At 38.4% G+C, this 19,661-nt stretch overlaps 1 protein-coding gene across 1 annotated transcript in view; it reads right to left on the minus strand.

Annotated features, from left to right (window-relative positions):
• The window catches only part of csmd2 (CUB and Sushi multiple domains 2), a 340,637-nt gene that overhangs the window by 228,381 nt on the left and 92,595 nt on the right, over positions 1-19,661 (minus strand). Inside the window, exon 5 of the mRNA XM_021322558.2 lies at positions 14,859-15,066. Coding sequence (XP_021178233.2) covers positions 14,859-15,066 — 208 coding nt within the window. The remainder of the gene's footprint in view (positions 1-14,858; positions 15,067-19,661) is intronic.

Here is a 19,661-nt window from a genome sequence, read left to right on the forward strand (position 1 = left end):
CTGGTTGACAGGTGGATCTTCGCCAGATATACCATTGGTCTTCGCGGCCCAATACGAGCCTGTATTATGTACATATGTTCAGTGTATTTTTACTGAAGACTGTTTCCTCAACGTTTTCAGACAAACTTATATTGAAGAAAAAAATTACTTTGGAGGTGGCGACCACCACACTGTCATTACCCATAAGTTTGTTTGATTTCTAAATGCTGCCTCGCCTGATAAACATATGAGTACTGTCTGACTCAACACTGCAGCAAGCTCTTCGATGAGTTCGGTCCAGCCATATTGATGACGAAACAGACCATCAGGTTAAAGCCTTTGGTCAGCTTGGCCTCGCCTGTCCGACACCCTGCAACACAAACACTTCCACCCAGCTATAGTATCACAATGTGGATTTGTGTTGTAGTGTCGCACCGAGAAGAGAGGATGAAGGAGGTGAGGGTGTGTGGGGGCGTGTTTGACCAGTTTCCCAAATATAGTTGTAGCCAATCAGAGTTAAGTCAACTAGGAATAACTGCATATCATTACCGTACCCAGCCCTTTCACGGAGGAGGGAAATCTGGCCTACCAAAACAATCCCCTACGAAAAGGCGACTATTTGAAAAAAAATAGTTTTTTGGCAGATTTACATTTGCAACAATATCAAGTACATGAAATTGTTTATACAGTGATGTCATGGCCCCTTTAATGATAAACGTCTTAATTTCTTCCTGGTGTGTCTTAAACTGGATGAAAGCGCCTTTGCAATTGTGCCATACTCATTTTGTTTGTCCATCATGATTTTTGTATTGCTTCATAACCCTAATCCCTCTAAACTTCTGCACATATTTCCCCTTGAACCGTCGGCTGTGTTCTCTGGCCTTTGTGATGCTGTTTTCCAAATCGCCTCTCCAAGAAACAAGACTTGTATTTATACTAAAAAGTGGTGTACTCTATTTTACTGATAACTTGACTCCTGGAGACAATTAGTGGCACACAGTTTTATTGATAAGTATCAGACTAACAGGGGCTGGATACAAATGTATACCGCACTTATCAGTTGTTTAGCTTTCTTTTGATTTTAAAACATAATTTCCTTCCAGTCATGCACTATTTTAAAATACAATGAAGTTGTAAAATAACCAAATGTAAAATAGAAAAAATAAATCCAAGTGGCATTCTAACTTTTACCAGGAACTCTATGTCCAGCTGCTTTATTCTATAGTATGCACTATTCAGGGCATCTCAACGATTGGATTACAGTATAAATAGTAACCATATTACCTAGCTTGTTAGTCTTTTGGCATAGTGTTGTTTTGCCTGACAAAAAAAAAAACAAAAAAAAAAAACTTTTTGCGGTATTTTTATACATAAACACAACAAAGCAGCTTGTCAGCATGTTTATGCATAACTTTTTTTTGTGTACTGAGCTACGAAAAGCCTCAATGCTGGCTCTATGTCAAAGGATCAGCTTTATCTCTGATTCATATCGTTCATGCAAACAGCTCACTAATTAGCCATGCTAGGGCAAATCACACCATTTTTCCTGGTTCAGTGGCCCCAGCCCCTTCAATAAGCCTTGGTTATCGCACAGTTGGGGAGAATAGTGCAGTTAATAATGCCCTGATATTAGAAACACTGATCTGCAAGTGATAGAGCTTGGTGGCACAAGCTGTTAATTCTGTTTGCCTGAGTCCCAGACAAGACTAATCCCCCCCCCCCCTTTTTTTTTTCTCTGCCTCTCTCTCTCTTAACACCCAGTAAAACCTTTGGAGAGCGGCAAGCAGAGAGCCGGAAAAAAAAGAGAAACAATGCCAGTGGTCAAGTTGTATGTGATTACAGCAAGTTAGAGATTAAATCTTGGATACATTGCAGATTTAAATGAAATTTGAGCTCAGAAATATTTGGACACTGACGCCGTGGTTGCACACAACCAGACCCGAGTGATATTATAGAAAAAATATTTTTAGTTATGTGTTACAGATGGAGTACACTGATCACCACTTTTCTGTGCTCTTGAAAAAGGCACTGCTATGATAAGCTCTTCTTTGAAGAACCAAGGCTACTACATCCTTCTACAGCGCTCTTTTCAGCACTAAGGGGGATCCAGCACAGAACTCTGTCACAAGCTAGAGCCTAATCACAGAGGTGTTCTTTCTCTTTTTTTTCCCAAATAAGACAACAGAAACACAACGGGTGGTAGAAATCACTAGCATGGTCAGACATGTGGTCCAAAGAGAGTATAAGCCAAAGGCCCACTTCTTGTCGTCATGGGGACACGGACGTACTGGTGTCCCACTTTTGTTCATAAAGCCAAACCTTCCTTTTGAAAAAGAAAATTTGGCTTTAGGAATCCTTTAATGATCCAAATTCTGCTGAATCCCAAAGAGCGATTTTCAAAGGCTGAACTCGAGAAACAAATGTCTTTGTATCTCCTTTTTATTTAAACTATACGAACATGCAAATTTCTAACTGAAAACACGTCATAAGAAGAAACTAAAGTGTTACAAAAAACAACTTGTAATTGCTGTACAAAAGCCCTCTTGTCCGACAGATTATGCTGGTACACAAGTAGTAAACAAGATACCACAGCAGGAGATACATGTTCTTCCCCCGGTTTTGTTTAACAGAGACAAAACACATTCTCTAAAAACACACTAGGGTGTACTCTCTATGACAAGGCAAAAACAAAGTGCTAAAGGTCATACAGCCCTTCAAAATCTGTCTTCTTTTTTCAACCAGTTAATACATAAATGTGCACCTAGTAGTTGGACTTAATCCATTTGCTACACTCTCCAAGCAATTAAAGAGTTTTTGCAATCCATTGTGTCTGAAACAGAAAGAAACACCCATAAAACATCAACAGGTTAAAAAGGAAAAAAAAAAAAAATAGATTGCTACCTATATAAGACGCCTAATTAGAGTCCACAAAACCGAGGAAGGTGTCCCAACAAGCTTACTAGTCCTCCTCTCTGTTCCACCTACACTTGCTAAAAAAATAAAAATAAATATCAAACTCCCACACTTGGAGTTGTTGAGGCTCCAATTCCCACTGTGCCTGCAATATTTATATTGACTAAATCTTAGAAAGGAAAACATTTAGAAAGTAACACTTGTGAAGCATAGGAGCTGAATGTTTCTTCTCCATGTTTGTTTCTGGATATGCAAATTAGAACAGAACCAGAACATCTGAATGTTCTGTTGGGTTGCTACAGCAACAACAATGTATTTTGGTGCTAAGCTGTTCAGTGATTTATAAACTAACAGAATCATTTTAAAAGTCTATTCTCTGAGCTACAGGGAGCCACTGTAAGGACTTAAGAACTGGGGTGATGTGCTCTATCTTCCTGGTTTTAGTGAGAACACGATCGTTCTGCTGCGTTCTGGATCAGCTGCAGTTGTGTGAGTGATTTTTTTGGGCAGACGTGTGAAGACACAGTTGCAGTAATGAATGCGACTAAAGATAAATGCATGGATGAGTTTCTCTAAATCTCGTTGGAACATCAGTCCTTTGATGCTGGAAATGTTCTTCAGATGGTAGAAGGCTGATTTTGTGACTGTCTTTATGTGCCGTTTAAGGTTCTTGTATGAGTCCATCACTACACCCAGATTTGGGGCCTGATCACTAGTTTGTAGTTGTATTAATAGAAGCTCTGTGCTGACTCTAGTTTGTTCCTCTTTAGGTCCAAAGATAATACCTTCAGTTTTGTTTCTGTTCAACTGGAGAACATTTTGGCACATCCATGCATTGATTTGTTCTTAGCATCTGTTAAGTGTGTGGATGGGTTCAGAGTCACCTGGTGACATCGTAATGTAGAGCTGAGTATCATCTACGTAGTTGTGGTAATTAATCTTTTTTTACGTTTTTTAAAAGATAAAAACAACATTCCAAATAAAGTTCTTTCGGAAATGTAAAAAATTTAAATAAAATCAAAACATGCTGCAGTCATTCTCAAGTCTAGTAGCCTAACAAAGAGTGCCTAGATAAATACCTATGAACAATACCCGTGAAACACACATAAATATATATCTTTAAATAACTCAATAACAAATTTTCAAAATTTTTCAGTTTAATGTAAATACAAATGTAAAATGCAATATTTTTTTTACGTTTTACCCCCCCCCCCCCTTTCTTGCTCTCTTTTTATTTTGAATTTGTTTCACCACAATGACATTGCCCCTCACCCTTGTTTATGATGCAGTTAGGGAGCATTGTTATAGAGCCATTCTGCAGTGCAGCCTGTAATGGTCAGTGAAGGTGCATTTATTAGTTCAGAAGGTCCTTCTGTTAATATATTCTGGTTGGCTGGGTGTCACCCTATGCCCAATGACAACCATTGTCTGACAGAGTGACACAAGTGTCATCTCATTGCTATGCAACCAGAAAGCCGAACATGAGAAATGCTGCTGCCGGGATCAACTTCCATTGCCATCCCGCTGAAGATGTAGATGTACAGTACAAACCATTTTTCTTTAACAGCTGTTATATTCTAAACACAGTTAAAAATAAAGATGTGTAACAAGGAATCTGTACAAAGCCACAGTTTTGTCTATATATCATATACTACATTTTTTATCATTGTTTATTTCTGAAGGTTAGGGCAAACTTTTCATTTTGAAGTGTTTCTAAACACATATTCGTGTATTTCAGTCGTTCGATACAAATCAATAGGTAATGAAAAACAGCGGCTAGTTTCAAAACAAATCTTTCTATTCCCATATATTCCTTTCAGTAACGTGGGACTTGAATCAATAAAGGAAAGCTGATTTGCACCGAAAACGGGTGTAAATACACTTGTTCTGTTTTCAAGAAGACTGGGTCTTCAACACTAAAGCTTTGCATCTGTGTGTTTACGCTCTGTGATGATTTATTTTCATTTGAGAGAAGGGGCTGTTTGAGATTGCCAGGATTAGTGTTGTGGTTGAGCAGTGACCCAGCTGAGGCACTGACATCTCTGTTCACTCAGGGGAGACACAACAATCAAGTCTTCTGCCATTTCTGCAGCGTGTGGCATGCTGTCATTCACTTTAGAAAGCTTAAAATATCTATCAAAACGTTGTATTTTTTATCATCAAATGAAAATCTAGAATTGTAAATATAAAACCCTATACATCGGTTTTGATGCACCGATGCCTTAATGTCATGAGACGGAAGGAGACAGGAGTCCAGATTCTAATATTTAAGGGAAATCCCCAAAAATTTTTAATTTTTCAGATTTTTCTCACAAAACAGACTGACTGCTTTGAACAGCATAGAATACTTAACCGGAAGACTGACTTGTCTACAAAAAGTGGGGGGTTTTATGCAACATTAAATTTATGGCTATTCTAATGCCAAAAAAGCTTTTGAAATGTCCTTTTTCCTCGTTTTACAAACAGAATAAATGCTTTTACTGTGAAAATACGAATGGGAAACAATTAGCCTGATGCTGCATTCTCAAAAAGTAATAGTTATCATGTTAATAACTCTCTCTTAGTTTAGTTTTTCTTACAGGTTTCTAAAATGATGCCAGGTGAATGACTGGAAAGTGATGGAGAGTGCTTCAATGTGTTCGTATCGAGTGCTATCAGCCAACAAGCAGTCTACTGGGGAGCCTGATGCTCCTTAATAAAACACATTATTATCTAGAATTGAATTGCAATGTTTGAATCTCCCTCTATGATTAGACAGACTTGATTACATATTCCTAAAATAAACTGAATCCCTTTGGATGTGGTGGTCTGCACTGAATTCAAACAAACTAAAAACCAGGGCACATAATGTGTGATGGTACTAATCTCACCAGGCCAAGTCACATACTCGTAGTTGAACTGCACTTTGCAGCGTGCTGTTGCAGTTTCCTCCATTTCTCTTTACACACCTATTAATCAGTCTTTCTGGTGGTCAAACTGTTACCTCTTTGAAAACCAATTTCCTTTTCTTTAGAACAGACTTTTTTCCCATTGGTCCCAAGATTGGTCATTTACTGTACATGCACTTGTATTAACAAACAACAGTTTGTGGTCAAAATATTAAAATATCTATAGCATATGCAAGAAAATGATAGCCAATTCTGGTTTTACCATCTAAAAGAGACTTTTCTTAAAAACACGGCACCTTGCAAACTTTGCAACCTATTTAGTTATTTCACTTTCTGAGCTAATTACTAAAATTGTTCCATTGACTATTGCACCATAATTCTTTAATCACAAAGGATGATGACAAAATATCCCACCAATGCAGAATGTTGGACAACAAATACTGCAGAGCTACTTTAAGTACACGATATAATAATTGACAAAGAAACACTGAGTGTGTAATCAAAAGACATAACGAGCAATACCAATGTTTATACAATTACTCAAACAATCGCTTTGATCCAAAATGTATCAAATATATCAGCTCAAAAATAAACGATGAGAAAGATAGTCAGTCAGTTTTTGCTTTTGATTGTATCATAACAGCCGAGCGTCTGACGCTTATAATTCTCGCTTTGTTTTGCTGAACTAGGCCCTGGACGTCATTTAAGGGATCAAAGCAAGCCGCGTGAAACACATCCAAACAAAAGTGTTTTAGAAGTGTTTTCAAAAGTGACAGATGAAACGCTCAATAGTAGCTGGATATAAACTGATGCTTTTATATATTTAATCGAGAATTAGAGTATGAGAAGAATGATTACTATATCAAAAAGTGGAATAACAATCTACTTCAGACAAGCTAAAACACTTGGATAGGATGAGTATTCACAGATTTTTGCAGCAGACCCATACAGAGTAGAGAGCTGTAGCAACTGGAATATGCAAACTAATCTATTAATAACAAAATTAAAAAAACAAAAAACATACTAGTCCGTTTATAACCATGAGCTGGACAATAGCTAAAGTCTTTACTTCAAGTAAAACTGATCTATCAATCCATGCATTGTTTCTTATAGGGTTGCGGTGGGCTAGTGCTCATCTCCAGTGGTATTGGGTGAGAACCAGGGTACACCCTGGACAGGTTGCCAGTCCATCACTTGGCAACAAAGAGACACAGTACCAAGAGCGATGGACACATATCCACATAACTAAGGAGTATATAGAAAGACCCCAACAGTCATGTTTTTTTTCTTTCTTTTTTTTTTTTTTTTCCCAGTGTCCTGTCTAGCAATGTGGCAATAAGAATTGATATCTTAATGCCAAATAGAGCTCGACAGATTTTACTTTCACAAGTGGAGCAAACAGCTTTCGCCATAATGCTCCGCTTGATTTGTGCGTGTAAATAGCTTTGTTGTGATTCCTGCAGGGAGAATTTCAAATTATATGGACACTACAATGGGAAAGTAGGAGAGTAAAAGAAAAACAAGAAGAGAAAAAAAAAAGAGAAAGAAGAGGTGAAAGAAAGAAGAGATAAAAGGAAGAGAATGATAAAACGTCCTCTGTCTGCTCCATCACCTGGAAAGAGACACAAAAAGAACAGCACAACCAACAGACATAAAGCAACAGATACAATCGTGTAACACCTTGATACCATTGCTAAATCATATGTATTATTATTTAAGCTGACATGTGTAATGTGATACCTAAAAAAGAAAGTAAAAGAAAATAAATAAATAAATTATAGCCTTTCTGTATATAAGTGAACATTTAATAACTGGGACCCAGCACCAGCAGTCATGTTTCATATGTAGAAAATGCAAACCCCATGCAGAATGACCCCAGGCCAGGATTCAAACCTGGGACCTTCCTAGTGCAAGGACACGGTCCTAACCACTCGTCCCTCATGCAGTCCTGAGACTGATCCAGAAACAGCCCTTTTCAGATGTTATAAATTCCTCCTTTAAAGCATAATCAGGGACTTTCTTCCCAAAAGTCTTTGACATAATAGACCCTGACATGCGTCATGACATCAGTACAATCCCTCAGATGAGCCTTGACACATTTCTGTGTTTGTCAACATGTATCTAACAGTGCGGTTTCCCTATCAGGCCTTAAATATTCAGCTTCACTTTTAGCCCTTAGAAGCTGCCAGACTTTCTACTCACACTCTGTATTATGTCATCGTGACACAGGGACAGAGATTGTGTGCCTCAGAAGGACATCTAAGAGCAAATGACAGACACATGACCAAACTAGTGAGAGCGCTGGGATTTATATGTAAAGCTCTAAAGCAAAAGACTTACTTCACCCCTGCCGGCTGTACAGGAAGCAAACCGTGGGACAGGCATTTTATCCAGCCTTTATTTCATGAATAATGCATGTCTGACTACCTCATTGTCTCCATTTAAAAACACATGTATGTAAAATACCTCCATCACACAGTATGAAAAGACTATTTAGATGGTAAATATCAGTTTCTTAGCATACGAACGCACCCTAAAGCACATTTTCAGACAAGACGCCATGGTAATCACATGTGCAGGTTTCTATGCTTTTGCTCGCAGCCAAGCAGTCTGTGGAAATGCTGCATAATCATTCAGTTCCAAACACACTCTCTCTGTGTGACCGTTCTATAATAGAAAGGCAAAGTACATCAGGCAGCCAACAGCTTGACATGACAAGCAGTGCTGTGGAGTCCCACTGAAGGTGAGGGATGATCATCTTATCAAAGATCAAGGTTTGCATCACATTTGCACATGGCTTTGGATATAATGACTTAATTTTCAGAGCAGGTAACCTGAACATGTTACAAAGGGGAAAAAAGCTAAAAGAAAAGCTTTTGTATGCCTTTTAAAAAAAAGAAACGTCAAAGTCACGCATGAACTCATGTATGAAATCCTAAAAAAAAAAATCCAATGTTTGTTTGTTTTTTTTTTACACAAAAATCTAAATCCGCCCTGACCCATCTAGGCATGGACTCATGAAAGTGTGCTGTAATATATGGGAACCAGGGGTGTCCCACTGTCCCCAGGTAAGTTACAATAGTAATATTCACACGCAGCTATCTATGTGAAGTAAATACATAACAAGAATTATCAGATTGGGTTTATTTTTTCAATGCTCCAAGGTGCAGTTTTGATACTCATGTGCCCAGTGTTGGTTCTTATGGATTTGGAGAGGGATCAGCAGGAACACCCTGACTTATCTCCCAAACAGACCCCACACACAAAACATCTGGAGGATGCACTGTGCATCTCCAGATGTCCTTTTTTCAAGGACCCCTTTAGATTTATAATGCTGATAGTATTTTTTAAACAGCCTTTTGTACTGTTAAATACATTAGGAATGATATATGTTTTTTTAAATACATATACAAACCTAATAATAGAGATTTGGTGGAGATTAGATCCTCATTCTCGATTCTGCTCTTCTATTGAATCAGATCTCTAAAGCCAGCCTTTGCTGTGTGTCACCAGTTTTTTTTTTTTTTTTTTTCATTGGACCTTGGTCAAACAAATGCCTTGATAGACATCAACCATTGCAGACCAAGAATAACCCTGTCAACGTTGCTCAAATCCTTATGCTTGCCCTATTTGCCAATCTTAAACAAAACAACTTTGAGGACAAAATGTTCACTTAGTGTTCATATCTCATCCACTGACAAAAGTCATAAGGAAAAATAGTACTTCCAATTGCTTACCGTCCATCATAATATACCTTGTCGTTGTTGCTAGTCTGAATTTTTGTGGTGTAACACAAGTTTAAATGATATTTGTTGATTAATCAAGCAACCTGTTGAGGTTGTCAGCCTTCAGTTGCTGCTAGACAGATAGACTGTTTCTATCTTGAAAACTGTAGCTTTAAAACAGTGTTACCTTAACAAGAGTTCCTGTAGTTACCACACCACGTCACTTGTTTTTCCCAAGCAGAAACAACCTAATTTGTCTTTTTTCTAAGCAAGGAAAAAGCATATAAGTCTCCATCTGCCAGCTGACCAGTGGTGTAAAGAAAAAAGCAAGGGGAGCGCAGAATAGCATTTGCTCTATGAACCCGGGAGATCGACTCCTGTCGATGTGACATGATCCCTGCATCTCAGTTAAAGGGGCTTTAAAAAGTAGAAATGGTATGGGCAACAGGTTTGTGCAGCTTTTAAACCTGACATTTTTACAACCTTGGTCTATCTTTGTACCGGTATCGAGCCCTTGCGTAGCAGAGACATGAAAGCTAAGGTAAACAGCAGCTGGATGTAGAAAAAAGGAAAGACTTCACTCTCAGGTGAGTAAACCTAACAGCCAATCAATATACACCCAGTGTTCTGATCTCCCAATACAAGTCTTTATCTCTTGCTGTCTCTCCATACACACACAGGCATACTCCCTTCCCACACTGGGGCTAGATGACATATAAGCACTGCGGGGATAATCCATATGCTGACTAAATGTCAGTGTCTCAAGTCCATATGGCATAGTGTTAAAAGGAAGTAAAAAAAGGATTGGACGCTACCTAGAGGGATCAAAACTCATTGGGCTCCAAGATCTACTAGTAAAGAGAAATAAGCTGCATTAACCCAGGGAGCTTTGTGTTGTCAGAGAAAGAAGCATCAAAAACTGGAGATGAAAAAAAAAATGGCCCTATTGGGGAAATAAAGTTTTTAAAAGTTACCAGGATGGAAATAAGAACATAAAAGTTTTCTTGTAGAACACCTATTGAGGTGCTATTACTACTCTTTTTTTCCCTGTTTCCTCCTTTGCAGAACTAAAGACATATACTGCCAATATGCAGAATGTTTTCAAGTACAGAATCAGGCACTTGAGGTTCTCTGTTTACAGTATCAAAGGTGCTCTGGGAGCTGCCTTTACATCTTAAGGGAACACTACTGGTAGATGAAAATGTATCATCCAGCCCTGTAACACAAGTGAGAATCCAAAAAAAGATGATTTTCACTTTGCGGTAAGCGGGCACATGGGGATTTGGCAATTGATAAGCATGAGTATTATTTACAAAGCCTTAAATGGAATGGGGACGAGAAAGAAAGCAATTTGGATACAAACAACACAATGGCTTAGGAATGTATTCGCTTTTGCAACAAACAATTTATAACCCGTCCCATCATTACCGCCCCCTTCCACTGCTACATTTAGTTCAGACACTAATCGCCTATTTGATATTTTTGATCCTTCCTCTGATTATACTGCGATATTCAAATTGACTGCCTGCCTCAAGCTTGTAATTTGTTTTATTGCTGGATGCAGTTGAGGGCAATTTAAAGGTTGTCTGCTGTATTTTTAGTCCAACTTTCTGAGATTACAGGTCCAACTCACATTTCTTCTCACTATTGTCATATCACGCCAAATAAGTTGATACAAATAGTGGTTGAAACAAAAAGACTCGAAATATATTTAGTTATATTCCTGAACCAACATGTTAGTAGCAAAGGTTTTTTTTTTTGTTAAACATTGAGGTACCAGGATGTTGACCACATGAGGCATGCGCATGTAGTACGCAAAGATTTTAGCTAAAAACCCAATACGAAGTCACGCTTGTAGCCCGCATGGAGTAAACAGATGTTATGCTCCCATCAACCCTGCCTTGGCTTGGTTTTCCACCAGGTTTTCCACAAACATCTGTTTTTTTTTTTTTTTTTTAAAGAAACATTCCAACTTTTTATATATATTTTTTTGTGTAGGTTTAGCTTTAGTTTGTTTAGCTCTCTTCCTCAGCCTCATGTGGTGGTTGCACCATTCTGAAACGTTTTCAGCATAACAAAGCAGTGATTTTTTTTTTTTTTTTAAAGCTCTGACTCGCGTACTTTATAGGAGTTATTCAATTATATTTTAAAGCATTTTATTAGAGAGTAAAATAAATAGGACAGTTCCAGAAAACACATGCACAGTGGTTCTATAGAGAGTTGTACAGACAACAGGGCAGTGCTAATGCTCAGACCTCGAAACACACCAGCTCCATGCGGCAGAGTAGCAGCTGATTTTTAGAGCAGAGGAATGGCTTTCACAGGGTTAGGGTGAAGATCTACCTTTACAAGTGGAGACTGTAGGCTCGTGATGCTAGCCGCTTTGGCATAGCTAGCTGGGCTAATCACCTAAAAAAGGTGTAAAAGCAAGTTCAACATGTCAACTTTCTAACCCCATCTTTTAAAATATTAGTAAAAGCTTGTTTTACAACAACCTCTCTCTTAGAGAATGATATTACGCAACCTCTACTCCAAATATAAATACTTAATGGCGCCTCAAGGCACAAACAGTACAAAAAGCATTTTGAATGCTGTATTTATGTTCTCTCCCACTGTAGTCCTTAAAGAGAAAGTAGAATTAGCAGAAATAAATTATGACAGGTAAAACATTTTTACAAAACACAAACTAAATTTGGCCACCAAATCACAGCTTCGTTGAGTGGACTCTAAGCTTCTTTGGAAAGCTTAGAGTCCACTCAAAATGCCCCCGGGGAGACTAGTTCCTGGTTTTGCTGTGACTGGTCACAAATGTTAATGTAGTTATGTCCATTATAACTTACAACAGCCCAGTTAAGCTATACTTGGTATTAAGTTTTAGAATCTTTAAAGCTACATATTATCTCCTCCAGCTCCTATGTGAGCAAAAAACCCACAATGTTTGTTATAGTTATGGAAATGCATTCACATATTCCTAATGTGGCAGCATTCAGAGCCTTGAAAGCTTTCACCACATATTTGCTGACATTATGTCAAAGTGCAGAGATAGCTTTCATTCCTCTGCACATCAGGGGGCAAAGTGGCAGAGACAGCTGACTGCTGCTCCAGGAACCACTCCAGTATCTGCCAAGACTGATCTTTTATGTCACCAAAAAAAATAAAATAATAAATAATAATAATAATAATAAAATATATAGATAGATATAATCCATAATGTATGCAAGTGCAAATGTATTGAGGTTCCCTTTCACCGTATGACTTACCACAATATTATGATGGAATAAATAAAGTAGCTTGAATTTCAACAGCTGCTCAGAACGTTATATTTTGTAAGTCGGTGAAGGAGTCATTTTAAACAGCCCATAAATCCACAGCATTTGTCATGTTCACAGCATTGAGTGTACAAACCTTAGTCTCACATCTAAAAATGTTGAAGTCCCTCTATACAAATCATCAGTATAAATTTACTGTGTGTCACTAGTTGCAAATCTCCTTCTGTATAAAAATGACAAAAAAATAAATGACTTGCCATGCTGAGATATGGAGGCCCCAAAGGTGGTTTTAGAAGTATTCACATTTCAGCTGGTGATTTGTTCAATATAGTTTTTCTTGAATTGCTTATTAATTAGCTTTTACTCAGTCCTTCAGTTTTGCAAATGCAAACTGTATCAAGAAATGTATCATTTTTAAGTTAATGGTAACTTCAGACAAGGTCTCAAATTAACAAAGCTCACCTATCCAACCAGTCAACATCCTTATAAACTACAATCATTACGGTATCATTAATAGACACCATACTCATATTCAGATATTCGATATGATCTCTAACACCAACATAAGAGAGTTCACCTATTAGATTTAATAAAAATAAAACAAATACAATAGAAAAAAACAAGTTGTTCACTTTCAATTGCAAGCAAAAAAGATTGTCAAACTCAACTGAATGATGGATAGTGAGGTCTAGCTTTAGGCGAGCCCCATCGCTTCTCTACTTGGCTATCAAAGTTTTGCAAACCCTCCATTAATATTTCCACTAAATCTCCATCATCTCTTTCAAGGGTCCTGACCTTTTCCTCACATCTTTTCAGTTTCATCTTCTCATTCTAGCCATTTGACCCCTGAATATTATCATAGAAAAAAATAGTTTTTAGAAAAAAAAAAAACACTGATGTAACTTTAGATATCCTTATATTAGTATTTTATACTATGCTTTACTGTGATAATTGTTTGAAAATGTATTGTCCAGCAAAATTCGTTATCGTATCAAGCCTATTTGCATTGCCCTTTCACTGACATGTGCACACGAAATGTGCATACAAAAAAACTTGCCTTGCCTACATGGACAGCCATATCTTAGTAGGTTTGCAATTTCACCCTACTCTTTTTCTATGTTCTGATGATGTTCAAAGCATGGGATATTATTTTACAATCCAAAACAGTTTTAAACTTTTTTTTTATGCATTCGATTTTCGAAAACCAAGCATTGATTTGCTTCATGCGAGTCTTCAAAGTTATTAGGAAAAAAAAAAGCATGTTACAAACTAGTTTTCCATTTCCATAGGGAGCAATTCATTCACCAATGTTTCACCAGGGTATATATTTTATGGTTTCAGAAACCATGTTCGCACATACAAAGTAGCACTGTGTATGTTATCAGGTATTTTGTTGCAACATCTTTTTAGAGTATCAGCGCGTACTGTATATGCAGTAGTGTAGATCAAAATGTGAATATAATTGTGCACACGCTCATGTGGACTGTAGTGTGTTTATGAGAGAGAGAGAGAGAGAGAGAGAGAGAGAGAGAGAGAGAGAGAGAGAGAGAGAGAGCAGTGCGTATAAAACACCACTACACGGCTGCTGGTGGTAATTGAGCTCACTAATTACTTCCTGAGCTGAGAGAGTTGTCAGAGAGAGGAGGAGCTGCCACAGATGGTGAGAGACCCGCGCTGACGCCAGGATATCCAGCCTCTTCATCATTGGAGTTGAGCATGTGTGTTTGCGTGCGACTCGGTAATTGAGAGAATGAGTGAAAGTGCGCAACCAAGATTGAGTGTTCAAATTACACATTAGAACCACCAAACACATGACCCAGCACAAAGGAGTTTATAATTTGAAAACTAGGAAGCGGCTATCAGATGAATTACAGTTATCTGTCCATACCATTTTAAAGACAACTCACAACACTTGAGACAGCTACGATCCAGCTTAACAGAACCTATTAAACACCCGGCCACCTCCAAGCATAGCTCATGTCGACGTAGAGTGCCCAAGTGCAAACAGATGCTACGGCATCATTCATGCATTCCCCACTATTCAGTTCCCTCTCCGGTTAAAATACTGTCTGCAGGCCACTCACCACTGCGAAGGTCCGTCAGTACCGCTGACCTCCAGCAGGTCGTAGTCATCCTCCAACTGAAAGTCAGAGAAAACCAGGGCAATGGTATCGCCGGGCTCAGCCAGTACGGTCCAGGTGCAGTCAGCATTGTTGTTGTACTCAGCTGGGTAATTGGGGGTCGTGATCACCCCACTTTGGCCCCGCAGTGTCCCTCCACATCCATCATCAGCTGCAAAGAAAAAGAAAGTTAGGGGAGATTCAATACAATACCGTTGAGACACAATGATAATCACAAACGTGAATCGCAAGGATAACTGCTGATGTAGGGAAACCTGGAAAAGAGTGGGAGAGTGAGGAAAGTAGGAAGGTGAATAAACACAAAGCTATGACCTTAATGCGGATGAAAGTTCACCTTTTAGTCAGAAGCCTGCATTGTTTAAATGAGCCGGCCATTAGGGAGCTAGAGAACATACAGTATTATCACAAAATGGGTCTAATTGTATGAAACTACAGAGCTGGCAAGTCTTTATATTGCCAACCCACAAGTCTTTACATCTCCCATCAAGACCTTTTAAAACCACCAGTCTGTGAAATACAAAAAGTTCCTGAGTTTTATATGTAAAATCCCAGGAGCATGCATATAGTTAAGCCCAAAGCTATTCATAATACAAGCTGATTTAGCAGTGAAAAGTCATGAGGAATGCACCAGTAAGTGCCATGAAATACAAGTATTCATGTTTAAACCTTTTCATTTTGACAAAGTTGTATTGATGAAGTGGTATCAGATCTCCCGAAACCAAGATGTGGGGAGGAGGGGGGTGGGGCTAGGCGAATCAACGTGATTGCTTGGTCAGCAATGTCTCTTTACCAATCTGTACTCCAAATCTTCTCTGCATCCAACTGCTATACATGCAGATGGGTGGTAGTCCTCACCACCGGTTCTACTGCTTGGGGCTTTTGTTCAGAGATCCCAAACAATAAGCGGAAAACTCTCTAATTTATCGCATGCAAGGAAGGACGTTAGCCGCAAGCACCTTCAGTAAGTCCGGTTGGATGTAGACAGTCAAAAGAACAGAGCAGTCTGATACTTGCACCTATTAATAATCCATATGGTTATTCAAGGTAGAACACATTAGGAGCTGTGATGTGGTTGCTAGCGCAGCTAGTCTGATCATGGAGGCCCCCATATGACCTGAAGGATTTATACAATCTGCCGCTTACATCTGTAAGATCCCGGCTATTTTTGCAGTAAAAAATGGGCCAATACAGTGTTGGCCACTATGTTACGCCTGATAATGTACATTGTAACTGAGGGGGGTATTTTTTAAAACTTCAACCCTGATATGTCTTGTATGTGTAAGTATGTGTTAGTGGGATTGATTACACTGGAGTAGAGGTCGATTAAACTGGCCAGAAATACAAGTAGGTGTGATGCTTCAAAGAGGAGACGAGGACTTCAGATGCCAGTCCATCATAAATCCACCCTGTCATCATTGCAAACCCCCTAAGTGAGGGCGAGAATGAGTATAGACGAGCGCAAACCTGGGGGTGTGATTTTCAACGTGAGGGGAAATCACGACACATGGAAGAGAACAGGGGATGCACAGGATGACAGGTGACATGCGAGGACGGGCAAGAAGAAGAAAAAAAAAGCTGGCGAGAGAAGGTGGACAATAAAGAAAGAGAAAGATGGCATGAGCGATGACAGGTGATTGTTGCAGTGGGAGCGACAGGAAGTAGAATCCAGACAGAAAAACGCAAAAAAATACATTGAGATTCCACACAAGAATGTTTCTTCACACTTGAAAGAATCTCTTTTGACTCTAAGCTCTCCCTTTCACCTTGACTCTTCATCTCCCTCAGCTCTCTACAGCGGCAATTGGCCACCATATGTAAGTGGAACAAAATCCAGCTATGAAACCAAAGAAGCACCCTTTGAACATACATTTTTCAATATCTTAAAAGGGGTAGAACGCCACTAGGGGGTGGGGGGGGGGGGGCAACACACTAACAAACCCCAAAACTATTCCTCTCCATCTTAGAGAGGAGACTTCAGTCAACTAAAAACTATAAATAATTTAAAGGCATTACATAAAAGAATTGTTTATATACACGATTCACAAGTTATTTTTTCCCCCCATCTCAATTCTTTCGCCACATGCCAGAGTCAAGTCATAGATCTATAACCACAGAAATAAAAATCATCTTATAAAACTCATAACACTTGGTGCACCTCTCTCTGTGCATTACTGTGGGTTATAAATCCAAACCAGTGCTGTTTGCTCTGAGTGGTTCAAGTTACCACCTGAAGATTTAATAATTATATTTTAACCTGGGTATAAGTTTGGTATTAAAATGTGGGCTTTAACTCCAATTTGTCCATGATAACCTTGAAATAACTTCACTGACACTTTGTACAACTAGTTTGAACATTTATTTCCCTTTTTTCTTTGCCTTAACAGTGGCAGATAAAGCAGAAATGCCTCCGTTAACTCGGTGAGCTTCTCTATCACCACCATTAAAACAGATTTTTTATCTGGGATTAGATTGGCCTGGGGTACACTTGACAATGGTCATCGTCACTAAACTATTTCATTCATGTCTTTTTGGACCTTGCTTTGTGCCCCGGTGTACAGACATGTTGGAAGAGGAAGGGGCCATTTTCATAGTTTTTCACAAAGGTAGGAGCATGACGTTGTCCAAACTCTCTTGGTGTGCTAAAGCATTTAGAGTTCCTTCTACTGGACCTAAGCTCAGCTCCTTAAAAACACCACCATACCCCTCCACCAAACTTTAGAGGTACCAAAATACAGTCAGACAAACATTAAAATGGGTCAGGGGTGAAAAAGGTGAGAAGGATTAAACCCGTCTAGGGGGGTTTGGGGGCATGCTCCCCCATAAGAAAACTGTACCATTTAATGTAAAAGCACCAATCTAGAGTACTTTGATAGAATCAAGCAAAGTTACAGGATAATAGGGGTGGGTACCTTTCACATTTAAACTGATACCGTACTGATACCTGGTACATGGGAATCAGTTCAGGTACTTAACAGTACCTATTTTGGGCATTCATTTAGTAGTAATAAATGTTAGTATAATAATAAAATACAAAAGAAAATATCCATTTAACTTATTTATTAATATATAAACTTGTTTGGACCTAGAAATGAACCTTATTAAATAATTTATGAATTTTAATACACTGCCTGAATCTACAGCACATAATAGGACAGTTATCAGAGGCACACATAATGAATAATGTGCACACGGGATTGAAGCTGTGTGTGAATAAAATGCAAGAAATTGTTTTAGTGCAACTGTTTCAGAGAAGAAGAAATATATATATATATATATATATATATATATATATATATATATATATATATATATATATATATATATATATTAAATTCATATTTTATTCAGCTTTGTGGGAACAGAGAGGCTCTCCTCTCTGCAGTCTTTGCTCAGACTACAGGCGAGTTTCGTGACAAGGCAGCTCCCTGTGAGACAGCTTTTGTGGGAAGGGGATCACAGCAGCACTCGCCCCTCTCCTAAGAAAATAACTCCACAATGATTGGTGCTTTCACAGGAAGTCACCGATAACACAGAAGAAAGTCACTAGATTTTTCGCTAGTCGCTTTTTTTTTTTTAAAAAAAAAGGTCACTGGATGGGTGTGAAAAGTGGCAAAATATAATGAGAAATTTATTACTGGCAGCAGTGACTAGGTGAAGAAAATGTTGGAGGTAAGTTATGTTAATTATTAATGTCATGTAATTCAGCATTCATTTGGTGAGACCTTCAAGATGTCATTATTGTGGTTAGTTAATGGCTCATCATTTTTCTGAGCCATCGTTAGTAAACAATCCACAAACGTTACTGGCTAATAATCATTAAAAAAAACATGCACAGCAGGAAATCGCCTAGCAGAGCTGAGCTCTGTAGTTCACATACTGGCTTCTTTTCATGAGATACAAACTAAGACTATGATTTGAGTCTCAGACCAGGAGTCCAAGTCAAGTCTCAACTCTAGGACACAGAAGACTAGGCAACTCAAGTCTCAATCTCAAGTTGCCATCTCCATTTTATGGATTCTTAGCTTGTTAAATTGCTTAATTTTTACCTTTTAAATACCGCTGTTCATAGCTAAATTATTTCTTGAAAGTTGTATTGCAGGGTTTGTAAAAGGCCATTTTCTTGTACAAACTGCACAGCTACAAAGGGAAAACAAAAAAACTGTGAGAGAAAAGAAATACAAAATCTTATTTAAAGAGATTGCGGTTAAAGGGTGTTTATATTTTAAATGAGTACAGATAAAACAAACTGATGAGCATGGAACAGGACTTATAAAAGATTATCTCTGCAAATCACTGGCTGTATTTATTGTTTGGCTCAACACTGCTGGCACTCTGAGTCCAAAGTGGTGACCATGCCAAAATGTCCTCCCTGCTAAAAACTAAAGTGGGAGCTTTACACCTCCACATATGGGCTGGCCCTATAATTGGAGTGACATTAACAATACACTTGCGCATTATGAAAGTGCACTCAGGTGTACAAGTTGACTTTTATGTGGCCTCGAAGGGACCTCAATTAATCACAGCAAAATTGCTAGTTCCTAAAACTTGTTGGCATGTAATTTCAGCTGAAAAGGTGGCCTAATCACATCACGAGTGTTTCACTAAGAATTTTCCTTCTAAATGGGCTGACTTTTATAGGCATGATGGGGAATAAGTAGCAAAACTCTTAATTTCAGCCAATTATTGGTTATTTTTTAGAAGGAAAAAAAATCATAAAAAGGTAATGGTAATGTGCTAAAAGGTTTC

The sequence above is a fragment of the Fundulus heteroclitus genome, chromosome 13 (assembly GCF_011125445.2).
Source record: "Fundulus heteroclitus isolate FHET01 chromosome 13, MU-UCD_Fhet_4.1, whole genome shotgun sequence".
NCBI lineage: Eukaryota > Metazoa > Chordata > Actinopteri > Cyprinodontiformes > Fundulidae > Fundulus > Fundulus heteroclitus.